Consider the following 14,122-nt stretch of genomic DNA (forward strand, 5'->3'; position numbering starts at 1 on the left):
GTCCACCTCTTTCTTCGTTCGACGACTTCCGGATTTCGGAGGAACGGAAGGTTCACTGCCGCTGCCGGGAATCGTCGTTCTTTGCCCTGAAGATGGCAAATGTCTTGTAGGTTGACTTTCTCTTCCTCCCGGGGGGCAGGAAGTGAGCAGTAGGGCTGGTTCTTTGTTGGACAATTAAGTCAAACAGGGAATCAGCTTCCCGATTGCACGATTGTGCTTGACGGCTGTTCAGATGAAGGTGCTTCCGCTTGACTGAAAAGCACTGAATTCAGGTTCCGTTTCATGTTAGCAAGTGCAGTGACGCTCGCAGCTGAAATGGTTCGAGGTACAACGGGTTCGTACGGTGTGTTTATATGCAACCGGTTGGTTCGGATGTTTACTAATCCACGGCCGGTTTCGCTTCCGCTTTTGCGGCTGTGTCTCTGGACAGGATGGGATAGCCTTCTATCGTTAACACTGTGGTGTTGGTAGTCGGCACTTTTTAGCCTTTGGCTTCCGGTTCCGTTACTGCGGTTCCTTAGCTGTTTTACAGGCTGTATCCTCTTCCTCTTCCAGTTTGCCGGCTGGAAGGGGCAGGTGGATGGAGTATCTGGTCATGGAGTTCCGGTGTGTGAATTTTTTTCAAATTTTTCCGATTTTTGGCAAGTTTTGCCTTATCGGGATTGGTGACTGGTTCTCATCATTTCGATGATCGGTATGATGCTATTGATCAAGGGGAGGCTCATACTTCAGCTGTGTCGCTGTTCGCGGCATTTTATAGTTGATTTGAGCCTTCTGAGGAGAATCTTTTGAGTGTTAAGTTCTTAGATCCTCTGGCCCGTCACGATATAACCTTGAATGGTTGAAAACGACGTTAAACATCCAATAAAGAAAGAAAGAAAGAAAGATCCTCTGGCGGGGTCTTTGTGTACTTGTGGATTTTTTCACAAGCGAGTTGTCTTTGTCTCCACTATCTTTGTGGACTACGTTCGACTTATACCTGCGGCGGTGTTGCTTTAGTTTGTGTCTTACGCTCAAGTAGCGTGTCACTCGCGGAGCGCTTTCTGTAGGCTTCGGTTAACTCCAAGCTTAAGAACTTAGGTTCTACGGAACCGCCCTCGGGTTTGGCAAACATCCATCTGGATTTTGATAGCTAGGAGAAACTGTCTGTAAGATCAAGATCTCCTAGCTCGGGTAGATTGTGGCTTCGGTTCTTTGTGATCGGCACTTTCGAACAAAACTTGCTTTTATTCTCTCTCTTGTTTGAAAGGTCTCTTTTTGAGGCCGCTTCTAGGCACGCGGGCTTTTTTCTTTCAAAGAGACGCTCACGGTAAAAGGAAGGCGCAAGGCAGGCCTTGGCTGTTGTTTGTTTCCAAACGAAAAGCTTCAGGCTGGCTGTTATCTACTTTAGCTTTTGGCTCTATACCCTCGTTTTCACAGGGTCTTCTTCATAGATCGTTCTGGCGGCCGGTTGGTCGCACAGTACGGGTCGTCGCAATCTGGGTTCCAGACCTCTTAAGGCTGGCAAGAAGGCGTTTTTGCTTTCTCACATTCGAATTACACGGATGTCTACTGTAAGGGTACTGTCGCTGCCCTACACGCCACCAGGCGTGAAAGGCAGTAAGTAAGTAAGCTACTGTAAGGGTATCCTTGAGGTACTTATGGGCTTCCCCCTCAACTCTGGTTTTGGTTCAGGGTCTTTATAGGGTTTTGGCGTTTTTGTTCACTTGTCATTTAGACTGGCTTGGTACAAAGCGCTTACTTCTTACGGAAAGAACTCCTCTTCTTTCTGTTTAATGCAGGTGGAGTGCCACCTATTCTGGGTTTCCGCTTTTTCTTCCATGTCTTACTTTTAAGACTTTATGTAATTTCTGTCACATTGTTACGGCTTGGTGCAGTGTTGCTTTAACCCGTTTCAAGACTAGCCTGGCGGATCTACACGGAAAACGGCCAAGCTTACTCTTGTAGCTTCTGTGAGAAGTGGGAGTAAGCGTACTTTCTGGCTTTTTTGAATATAGACAGCTTTCTCAAGAAAGACTGATCTATGACTTTTGGGTTTCTTCGAAATTTTCAGGCAGTTTATGCGGAAAACGGGGAAACTAGCTTCCAATTGCATTTTCAATTTATGAAGCAATACTTCGGCTCTTTAAAGTCAGGTTTAGTCATTTGAATATTGCGAGTTTCGAAAATTTTTCTGACTTTCACTGATCTTATTAGATCATTGAATTAAAGGGCAGTTTTTGTTGTTGAGATATTTGGCTTCTAACGAGGTTGAACCGGTAGTCAACTAGTTTGGCTATCTTGACACGCAAGGCAGTTTTTCTAACTTTGCTCGCTACGTCTCGTTGAGGAAGTGAGGTTCATACTTTATCCGGCTTAGCTAAAGATATTTCAACCGGAAAAGATGGTTCTATATCTCTCAAATTCGGGCCAGAAGTTTTAGCTAAAAATCAGAAACCGGCCCAAATTTCACCTGTCATTAACGTTCCTGCTTTGAGCAACACTCTTGCTCCTGGAGACCCCGACATCGTTAACTGTCCAGTTAGAACGCTCAGCAGTTATTTGTCTAGAACGCAGTTCATTTGTTCAGGAAGTCAAAAATTGCTTTTCATTTCGCTCAATACAGCAAGGTGCAAAGACATTGCGAAAGTGACTTTAACCAAGTGGGTCTCCACATTGTTCAGACAAGCGTATTCCTGGTGGCATACTCAGTCCGGAGAGGTTAGGGCGGTTCTTTCCCTGACTTCGGCAAGAACTCATGAGGCAGGGGCATGGGCCTCCTCTGTGGCAGTGCTCCGATCAGGCTGATGTTTTGGAGGCGGCCTATTGGAAATCAGAGGATGTCTTCCTGAGTTATTACGGAGATTTAATAAACGAAACGTCGGGACGTTTCGTTTTGAAGTCGTGGTAAACGTCATCATTTCGGGAGTCTCTCGCTGGAAAGGTGAAGGTCAACTGAAACGGAACGTGGAACGTCAAAACGCAGTCACGTTTTCCACCCCCAAAAAACGAACAATATTTCGTCAACTTTTGTGAGTATTTTTGCACACTAACAGTTTTATTTGTTGGCCATTTTATGCATTGCTAGATTCATCAACCCTTTCACAGTCTTTCAGCGCTGAGAATGTGTTCATTGGAGGTAGACAACTGTTGTGAACTGAAATATTTTGAAGGGTGCTGATCCTGGTACATTTATCCAACTTCATGGTGAAGAAAGCAAATGGCGAAGCAGAAGTAGGTCATCGCATCGAATTTTTATTCTGGCTTCGTATGTGATTTTGTATAAACAAAGTCTGTGTGATTTATTTGGACTGAAAATAATCAAAGTATGCCCGATTCTGGACCACCTCCTAGGGTTTTTTTCCCCATTCTGATCGAGGACAGACGTGATAATTTCACTTGAAGATTTATCGCCCTTCCTTCATTCCGAAACGAAACGTGAATACATCTAAATCTTGTCTGTGGCCTATGCCGTCTCGTTTCACGTTCCGTTTCGCGGGGTGACTCATTCACCAAACGAAACGAGCTGCAAAACGAAACGTGCTGTCTCTTGAATCTCCCTAATATCTCAGAGACATCGCCTCCTTCAGACGGGACGGCAGTTTTGCGCTACCTTCTATGGTGGCAGCAGGACAAGCCCTTCTACTTTGATTTTGATGAGTACCCGCCACCTATAGTAGCAATCTGCTATTTGTGAGTTGGGTATGGATATGTAATTTAATTAAAAATTTTAAAAGTAAATTTTCATTTAATTAATATACTTACCCAACTCACAACGTTTATTCCCTCCCACCTCCCCGCTGTGGTTGGTACTGGGGTCTAAAAAAGAGTGAGTTGGGCTTCGTTTTGGAATGATAAGATGGCGGCATATGCGCGCGCATACGGATGTCGGACTGTTGATAGTCTGGCATTATGGGATGGATCACTCTCTTTTTTAGAGTGGTCTCCCTTGGTTACCAAGGGGACGCGTACAGCGTTACCAGCACTGAACTAGAGTTAATTGCTATTTGTGAGTTGGGTAAGTATATTAATTAAATGAAAATTTACTTTTAAAATTTTTAATTGCGTACGTCCTAGGGCGAGTTAAGTCTTTCTGGACGGATACCGGATTTTTCCGTTAGCGAAATGCGTCACTCAGCGCCTAATACTGGAATTTTACATTGCTCTGCTCCTGTCCAAAATCTTGCTACTATCCACTATAGTCTACCCGATCCATGTTTTCAATGCCGAGGCCGTTACTTTTTGCTTGCCGGTTTCCGGCACGTGTGTTGACCGAATAATGAGTGCGTGGTTTGTGTTGGTTTTTTTCAAATGTGAGGCAACACGCCGGAGACACGGCTGCACTAGGCAAAATCCAGTGTCCCGGCTGCGAACCAGTGAGAGCCCCAAAACAAGGCGAGGTTCTCCCCAACATCACATCTAGCGTAGTTCACAGTCCTTAGTTTCTCAAAATAATTGTTTGAGGCAAAGCGTAAGTATTCATTTTAACTTACCTCTACCCATTTCGTGAAAATAAGGACTGTGAACGACGCTAGATGTGATGTTGGGGAGAAACTCACCTTGTTTGGGGGCTCTCACTTGTTTGCAGCCGGGACACTGGATTTTGCCTAGTGTAGCCGTGTCTCCGGCGTGGGCAATGTAGGGTTAAACCATTCTGGTGTTTCGTATTGTGGCAGATAACAAGCTGTACTGGGCGGATGCTGGCACGGATAGGGTGGAATCATCAGATCTTGAAGGCAATGGGAGAACTGTCCATTACCAAGGATCAGCCAGCAAGCATTTCTTCGGTCTGGCTCTGTTTGAAAGCACACTGTTCCTCACCGACTGGGGTCCAAATGGGTAGGTATTCTTTGACTAAGATGATTTCCGAACAGCGGATTTTTTGTTATGGGGCTTGGGAAAAGAGAAAAGGCATGTATCCATAGATACGTGCGTGTGTGTGTGTGTGTGTGTGTGTGTGTGTGTGTGTGTGTGTGTGTGCGTGTGTGTGTGTGTGTGTGTGTGTGTTTGTGTGTGTGTTTGTGCGTGTGTGTGTGTGTGTGTGTGTGTTTGTGTGTGTGTTTGTGTGTGTGTGTGTGCGTGTGTGTGTGTGTGTGTGTGTGTGTGTGTGTGTGTGGTGTGTGTGTGTGTGCGCCTGTGTGTGTGTGCGTGCGTGTGTGTATGTGTGCGTGTGTGTGTGTGTGTGTGTGTGTGTGTGTGTGTGTGTGTGTGCGCGGGAAGAACGATGAGAGATTGTCCACCAAACCAAACAAATCGCAGACCGAAAATAAACCAAATAATGTAAATATATATCGACATCATGACCATGCGTTGAAGGCCTACAAATTGATGCATTTCAGCGACCTAAGTGTCTTTTGTTTTCTTTTTTAAATTTTAGTCAAGTTTTGACTAAATGTTTTAACATAGAGGGGGAATCGAGACGAGGGTCGTGGTGTATGTGTGTGTGTCTGTTTGTCTGTGTGTGTATGTGTGTGTGTGTGTGTGTGTGTGTGTGTGTGTGTGTGTGTGTGTGTGTGTGTGTGTGTGTTTAGAGCGATTCAGAGTAAACTACTGGATTGATCCTTACGACATTTTACAAGATAGTTCCTGGGAATGATATCCCCTGACATTTTTTTCATTTTTTCGATAAATGTCTTTGATGACGTCATATCCGGCTTTTTGTTGAGGCGGCACAGTCACACCCTCATTTTTCAATGAAATTGATTGAAATTTTGGTTAAGTAATCTTCGACCAAGCCCGGACTTTGGTATTGCATTTCAGCTTGGAGGCTTAATCATTAATTGATGACTTTGGTCATTACAAATCTGAAAATTGTAATTAAAAATACTTTTTTATAAAACGATCCAAAAACAATTTCATCTTATTCTTCATCTTTTTCTGATTCCAAAAACATATAAATATGTTATATTCGGATTAAACACAAGCTCTGAAAATTAAAAATAAAAAAAATATGATTAAAATTTAATTTTCGAAATCGATTTAAAAACAATTTCATCTTCTTCCTTGTCGGTTTCTGATTCCCAAAACATATAGATATGATATGTTTTGATTTAAAAACAAGCTCAGAAAGTTAAAAAGAAAGGAGATACAGAAAAGCGTGCTATCCTGCTCAGCGGAACCACTACCGCACTATTCTGGATCGTCAATTTCACTGCCTTTGCCACGAGCGGTGGACTGACGATGCTACGAGTATACGGTCTTGCTGAACAAATTCACTGCGTTCAGTTTCATTATGTGAGTTCGGCAGCTTGACTAAATGCATTCTGATAAGCATCGCTCCACGGCTATTGCAAGTTGTCTCTCTGACCGGACGCTACAGTCCTACGCGAATCTATCAAAATAAGAATACAGAGTTATCTCCCATAATGTTTTTCTCTCGAGCACTGATCTAAATTTGAGATCAGTGTTCGCGAGACGAAAATGATTGCAGATTGGCCGACTTCGACAGTGATCTTCGTTCTGTTCTTCACAGTTATGATAAAGACATCGTTCTAAGGTCAAAACAAGTCGAAATTTTGGGACTGCTGCCGGAAGGAGACCGTAATATATGGTTTCATCACTGTCAACTGGTTACAGAAAAAATCGTCTGCTCCAGTGAGCGCCGAAACCAAACGGTTGATTATCACGTGACACTTTTGCCATATTTAGAGTTGTTTGCACAGTAAATACTGCCGTGAAAAATAGCTCGCTTGAAACTGTCTTACATATCAATTCCTTTGTAATTTAAAAATTACAAAACACCATGAAAAATCATTATCGACGATCGCGAATCTGCTTATATCAATAATACATTACAAAAAGCTCTAAATATGTTAAAAAAAATCGGTTTCCTTGCCATACTTTATGTGTGTGTGTGTGTGTGTTTCCAGACAAGGAAACTCAAGGCATCCTGTCAGGGAGAGAATGAGCCGAACTCATTTTGACCTGAGTTCAGGATGGACTAAATGTTGTATTTTCGCCTTGCGCGACTTGTTGTTCTTTTCGTATTTGTTTTCTTTTGTGCTTTAACAGAGCCTCGTCGAGCAGGAGCTACATTGTGAAGCAGCCCTTGTCTACCAACACAACCAACGTGACTCGGATTGGCTCCATCGCCGAAAGACTCAACGACATCCACGCCTACCACGAGAAAATACTGGCCAGCGGTATGTATAATAAGTGCAAACCCCCCTTTTAAGGTACCCTCTCCCCCCGAATTACAGTGACACCCCTCCCCCCTCCCCCCCCCCACACACACACAAACACACACACACAAACACACACACACCGCACACACACACGCGTGCGCACACACACACACACACACACACCACACACACACGCGTGCGCACACACACACACACACACACACACACACACACACACACACACACGCAAACACACACACACACACACACACACACACACACACACACACACTTCTCAGTACTGTATCGCTACTCTCCCCTCCCCATCTTCCTGTGAGAATCTGATTTCTAGGATTTTCTGTTCACAGTAGCTGTTAATTTACCTTCATTTTAAATAAGACTCTATATTTCAACCCCTCAGCGGTCGTTTTTTTTCATGAATAAAATAAAATGAAATACAATAAAATTAAAAGTTAGACCGGGAAAATATCCTTGCATTTAGGACGTCAGACTTCAAGCTGAAGGCCCGGGGTTCGAACTCAGTGGGTTATGGAAGCACGAAAATACCCAGCATGCATCCCCTCAAAAACGGAATATGACTGCCTAGAATTGAGAAGGGGAGAGGGGGGGGGGGGGGGGTGCGTCAAACCCACGAGAGTCACGGCCCATGAATGCAGAAGAAGAAGAAGAAGATGATGCAATCAGAAATTACCGACCCCCTTCTCCCCCCCCCAAAAAAAAACAAGTCGCGTAAGGCGAAAATACAATATTTAGTCAAGTAGCTGTCGAACTCACAGAATGAAACTGAACGCAACGCAACGCAGCAAGACCGTATACTCGTAGCATCGTCACTCCACCGCCCGTGGCAAAGGCAGTGCCCGTGGAATTGACAAGAAGAGCGGGGTATTCGTTGCGCTGAGAAGGATAGCACGCTTTTCTGTACCTCTCTTCGTTTTAACTTTCTGAGCGTGTTTTTAATCCAAACATATCATATCTATATATTTTTGGAATGAGGAACCGACAAGGAATAAGATGAAAGTGTTTTTAAATTGATTTCGAAAAAAATATTTTGATAATAATTTTTATATATTTAATTTTCAGAGCTTGTTTTTAATCCGAATATAACATATTTATATGTTTTTGGAATCAGCAAATGATGGAGAATAAGATAAACGTAAATTTGGATCGTTTTATAAATTTTTATTTTTTTTTACAATTTTCAGATTTTTAATGACCAAAGTCATTAATTAATTTTTAAGCCACCAAGCTGAAATGCAATACCGAAATCCGGGCTTCGTCGAAGATTACTTGACCAAAATTTCAACCAATTTGGTTGAAAAATGAGGGCGTGACAGTGCCGCCTCAACTTTCACGAAAAGCCGGATATGACGTCATCAAAGACATTTATCAAAAAAATGAAAAAAACGTTCGGGGATTTCATACCCAGGAACTCGCATGTCAAATTTCATAAAGATCGGTCCAGTAGTTTAGTCTGAATCGCTCTACACACACACACACACACGCACACACACACACACGCACGCACATACACCACGACCCTCGTTTCGATTCCCCCTCGATGTTAAAATATTTAGTCAAAACTTGACTAAATATAAAAAAAAAACTTGACTAAATATAACAAGTCGCGTAAGGCGAAATTACTACATTTAGTCAAGCTGTGGGACTCACAGAATGAAACTGAACGTAGTACGCCGCTAGTGCAAAAGGCAGTGAAAGTGACGAGCCTGTTTGGCGCGGTAGCGGTTGCGCTGTGCTTCATAGCACGCTTTACTGTACCTCTCTTCGTTTTAACTTTCTGAGCGTGTTTTTAATCCAAACATATCATATCTATATGTTTTTGAAGTCCGGCATTCGTCGAAGATTGCTTGGCCAAAATTTCAATCAATTTGATTGAAAAATGAGGGTGTGACAGTGCCGCCTCAACTTTTACAAAAAGCCGGATATGACGTCATCAAAGACATTTATCGAAAAAAAGAAAGAAACGTCCGGGGATATCATTCCCAGGAACTCTCATGTAAAATTTCATAAAGATCGGTCCAGTAGTTTAGTCTGAATCGCTCTACACACACACAGAGACAGACAGACACACACACACACACACACACACACACACACACACACACACACACACACACACACACACACACACACACACACACACGCACACACACACACACACACACTCACCACGACCCTCGTCTCAATTCCCCCTCTATGTTAAAACAGTTAGTCAAAACTTGACTAAATGTAAAAAGAGAAGAAACAAGTCGCGTAAGGCGAAAATACAACATTTAGTCAAGTAGCTGTCGAACTCACAGAATGAAACTGAACGCAATGCAACGCAGCAAGACCGTATACTCGTAGCATCGTCAGTCCACCGCTCATGGCAAAGGCAGTGAAATTGACAAGAAGAGCGGGGTATTCGTTGCGCTGAGAAGGATAGCACGCTTTTCTGTACCTCTCTTCGTTTTAACTTTCTGAGCGTGTTTTTAATCCAAACATATCATATCTATATGTTTTTGGAATCAGGAACCGACAAGGAATAAGATGAAAGTGTTTTTAAATTGATTTCGAAAATTTGATTTTGATAATAATTTTTATATTTTTAATTTTCAGAGCTTGTTTTTAATCCAAATATAACATATTTATATGTTTTTGGAATCAGAAAATGATGGAAAATAAGATAAACGTAAATTCAGATCGTTTTATAATTGTTTTTGTTTTTTTACAATTTTCAGATTTTTAATGACCAAAGTTATTAATTAATTTTTAAGCAACCACGCTGAAATGCAATACCGAAGTCTGGGCTTTGTCGAAGACTACTTGACCAAAATTTCAACCAATTTGGTTGAAAAATGAGAGCGTGACAGTGCCGCCTCAACTTTCACGAAAAGCCGGATATGACGTCATCAAAGACATTTATCAAAAAAATGAAAAAAACGTCTCGGGATATCATACCCAGGAACTCTCATGTCAAATTACATAAAGATCGGTCCAGTAGTTTAGTCTGAATCGCTCTACACACACACACACACACGCACAGACACACACACACACATACACCACGACCCTCGTCTCGATTCCCCCCTCTACGTTAAAACATTTAGTCAAAACTTGACTAAATGTAAAAAGAAGAGAAAATGGTCTCCATTGGAGGAAATCAGCTTGCTGCAAATGTTTTTGTTTTTTGCTCTTTTGCGTGCACGAGAGTTTTTTGTTTCTATCTTGTGTAATTTACATAAGCCGATAAGGTGAGTGTTGCTAGATTATATCAACACATTGTAATACAACGTGTGTTTTAATGTATGTGCAGTAGTCTTCCCCAGCTCGAGAAGTTCTTGCTATCTTAAAATCGTGTAACTTAAAATGCACACAGTGTGCTATTCTGTCCCGTTAAAATATAATACAATGAACCACTTGAGTCAGCAGGGATTGGATACGTACTTTTTCAGCGCCAAACGGATGTGGAAATAACAATGGCGGATGTAGCGTCATTTGCATACCGTTGCCAAACAACAGCAGCAAATGCGCATGCGCCGATGGTGACATTATGGATTCTGATGGGATAACTTGTGTGCAAGGTAAGGCGAGAAATATGTAGTATAATAATGTAAGAACAAGTAATTATGCATAGCAAGTGCGTTATTGTCGAGCAAACTTGAGTCTAGATTCTAGGTGGCAAGTGTTGTGTTTATCTATATGTGGCTTTATATCACACTAAATCAAGATTAGGCCTACCTCAGCTTGGACTTTTCTAAAAATGCCTTTGTGACTCGCTCGATTTTTGTGTACATTCTACAAATCCAAAAACAAAGAGACTGCCAACGTTCCATAATTCAGAATCGAAAAACAAGAAAGGTAGGTTGTTGGAATATATATGATTTATATATAAATTATAATATTTAAAAATAATATTTGTGAATGTATTGTTTTGTCAATAACAAACGTTCCAACAACCTACCTTTCTTGTTTTTTGATTCTGTACATTCTACAGTAAAAGAATTTTTTAAGCTGCACATTCTTATTGTCAAATGACGAACACATTTCTGAATGTATTACTTTGTTAAGTTGTTTTACAAAAAATCTATTTATTCATTTATTTGTTAACTGATTTTGTAATGCATTCAATTGATTCGTTCATGTATTTGCTTGTTTTTGAATGAATTCGTGTATGCAATTCGTTAGTAAATTAGTTAGTTGGTTAGTTAGTTAGTTAGTTAGTTTGTTAGTAAGTTAGTTAGTTAGTTAACTTACTTAGTTAGTTAGTTTGCTTGTTTGTTAGTTAGTTTGTTTGTTTGTTTGTTTGTATGTTTCTTTGTTTGTTTGTTTGTTAGTTAGTTAGTTAGTTAGATAGTTAGATTGTCAGTTAGTCAGTCAGTCAGTCATTCAGTAAGTTATATACATATTCATTTATTTCATTTCTTCATTTATTTCTTTATTTATTTCATTTTATTTCATGTATTCATTTATTTCATTTCTTCATTTCTACTTAAATAGTTGTTTGTTTATTCATTCCCCCCTCTTATTTACTTCTTCATTTAGTTAATACTTCATTTGAGATTACTTGTTTTTAAACGTTATTTGTCTATTCATGTATTCATCTATTGACACTATAAATGTCAGCTATTTACAGTATTTATTTGTTTATTGATTCAATTATGTTCTTGATCTGCTGGCTGATCATATGTTGTGCTTAGTGCTGTTCTCTATATGTGTACATGTTTCTTTTCACTTGACTTTTCACATTTATCCTGTATTTTTTGTGTGTGTGTGTTACATGTGCAGGTCCAACAACCACACCCGCACCAAGCACCACTCCAAGGCCAGTTACACGTACGTAAGAAATACAAATGATTTTGGGTTGTAACTTGGATCGTCCCATTCAGAGCAAAGGCTGCATAGCTAACAGTATACAATTTGGACAAAAACGCGGGTTTCAAACCACTTCAAGAAGCCTATACATACTATATCAAGTTACCTCGGTCTTTGGTTTAATAATTCCAACTTTAATTTTTGGTTTGCTTCTGTTTTGCTTTTTTCTCTTATCATGCTTTTCGATAGTAGTCCCAACGAAGTCTTCAAAGACGAAGATTCAACATTTGTGATGAATGTGTCTAGTTTTCAACAATGGATTTCTTCGTTTTATTTGCAGCGTGTGGCCGAACCTTCACAGCACTCACGGGCAAAATTCAGTCACCGAATTTCCCCAATAACTATGACAGCAATCTGAACTGCACTTACGTCATTACGGCGCCTGTTGGGTCCCGCATCACTGTCAACTTTAGCCACATGGATTTTGAAACGAGCGTCATCAACACAGGATGTCCGTATGACTACATCGAGGTGTGTGGATTATAGCGTGTTTTTTGTATTGGTCAGGGTCAGTGTAGTGGGCGGGGGGGGGGGGGGGGGGGGGGGTGTTGTGTGTTTGTGTAAATGTGTGTTTGTGTGTGTGTGTGTGCATATGTGTGTGTGTGTTGTATGTGTGTGTGTGTGTGTGTGTGTGTGTGTGTGTGTGCGTGTGTGTGCGTGTGTGTGTGTGTGTGTGTGTGTGTGTTTTCTTCTGTCTGTCTGTCCTTCTGTCTGTCTCTGCTGTTGATGAGGAAGATGATGATGATGATGATGAGGAGGAGGAGGAGGAGGAGGAGGAGGAGGATGTTGCTAGTGATGGCGTCGACGGTGATAACGATAAGCCTTGTGTTTGTTTGCTCAACAGATTCGTGACGGAGACAATGGAACTGCTCCATACTTCGGTCGTTTCTGTAAACAGACATTGCCGTTTGTACGAAGATCGTTTGGAAATAAGCTGTATATCAAGTTCTTCACCGACTCTAGCCTCACCCACACTGGATTCAATGCTACTTATAAATCAGGTATAAATCAGGTTATACAAAAACAAGTCGCGTAAGCCGAAATTACTACATTTAGTCAAGCTGCCGAACTCACAAAATGAAACTGAACGCACTGCATTTTTTTTCACCAAGACTGTATAGCATTGTCAGTCCCCTGCTCGTGGAAAAGGCAGTGACATTGACTAGCCAGTCTAGCTCGGTAGTGGTTTCGCTGAGCAGGATAGCACGCTTTTTTGTATCTTTATTCTTTTTAACTTTCTGATTTTTTTTTAGTCCAAACATAACATATCTATATGTTGTTGGAATCAGGAACCGATAGGGAGTAAGATGAAATTGTTTTTAAATCGATAATAAACATTTAATTGTATTCATTATTTTTATATTTTTAATTTTCAGAGCTTGTTTTTAATCCGTATATAACATATTTATATGTTTATGGAATCAGAAAATAATGAACAATAAGATGACATTATTTTTGGATCGATATCTAAAAAAATAATTTTAAGTACAATTTTCAGATTTTTAATGACCACACTAATTAACTAATTTGTACGCCTCTAAGCTGAAATGCAATACCAAAGTCCGGCCTTTGTCGAAGATAGCTTAACTAAAATTTCAATCAATTTGGTTACAAAATGAGGGGCGTGACAGTGCCGCCTCAAATTTCACTAAAAGCCAGATATGACGTCATCAAAGACATTTATCAAAACAAAACAAAAAATTGTCTGGGGATATTTTCTAAAAGAATATTTATGTAAAGTTTCATGAAGATCGGCCTCGTAGTTTTCTCGGAATCGATCTACACACACACACACACACACATACGCACATACATACACCACGACCCTCGTCTCGATTCCCCGCCTATGTTAAAACATTTAGTCAAAACTAAATGTAAAATAATGTCTCGTGCGTTTTGTCTATTTGTCTGTCTTTTTGTCTCTGACTATTTGTCTCTCTCTCTCTGTCTATCTGTTTCTGTCTCTTGTTCTCCCGGTCTGTCTGTCCGTCATTCTGTTTCTGTTAACTAATGTCTCTCTGTCTGTCTATGTCTGTCTTTGTCTATCTCTCTCTCTCACTCTCTCTCTCTCTCTCTCTCTGTCTCTCTCTCTCTCTCTCTCTCTCTCTCTCTCTCTCTCTCTCTCT

General features: G+C 40.9%; 1 protein-coding gene across 3 annotated transcripts in view; it reads left to right on the forward strand.

The window, feature by feature from the left end:
• LOC138947128 (low-density lipoprotein receptor-related protein 4-like) overlaps positions 1 to 14,122 on the forward strand; it is a gene marked incomplete at its 5' end in the record, with an annotated part of 61,190 nt that overhangs the window by 18,431 nt on the left and 28,637 nt on the right. For all 3 annotated transcript variants that reach the window (XM_070318571.1, XM_070318572.1, XM_070318573.1), the window contains 6 exon segments: positions 4,656 to 4,818; positions 6,991 to 7,121; positions 10,577 to 10,705; positions 11,910 to 11,957; positions 12,277 to 12,467; positions 12,841 to 12,997. In XM_070318571.1, the coding sequence (XP_070174672.1) occupies positions 4,656 to 4,818; positions 6,991 to 7,121; positions 10,577 to 10,705; positions 11,910 to 11,957; positions 12,277 to 12,467; positions 12,841 to 12,997 (819 nt within the window).

Source organism: Littorina saxatilis, linkage group LG14 (genome assembly GCF_037325665.1).
Source record: "Littorina saxatilis isolate snail1 linkage group LG14, US_GU_Lsax_2.0, whole genome shotgun sequence".
In the NCBI taxonomy this organism is placed as follows: domain Eukaryota; kingdom Metazoa; phylum Mollusca; class Gastropoda; order Littorinimorpha; family Littorinidae; genus Littorina; species Littorina saxatilis.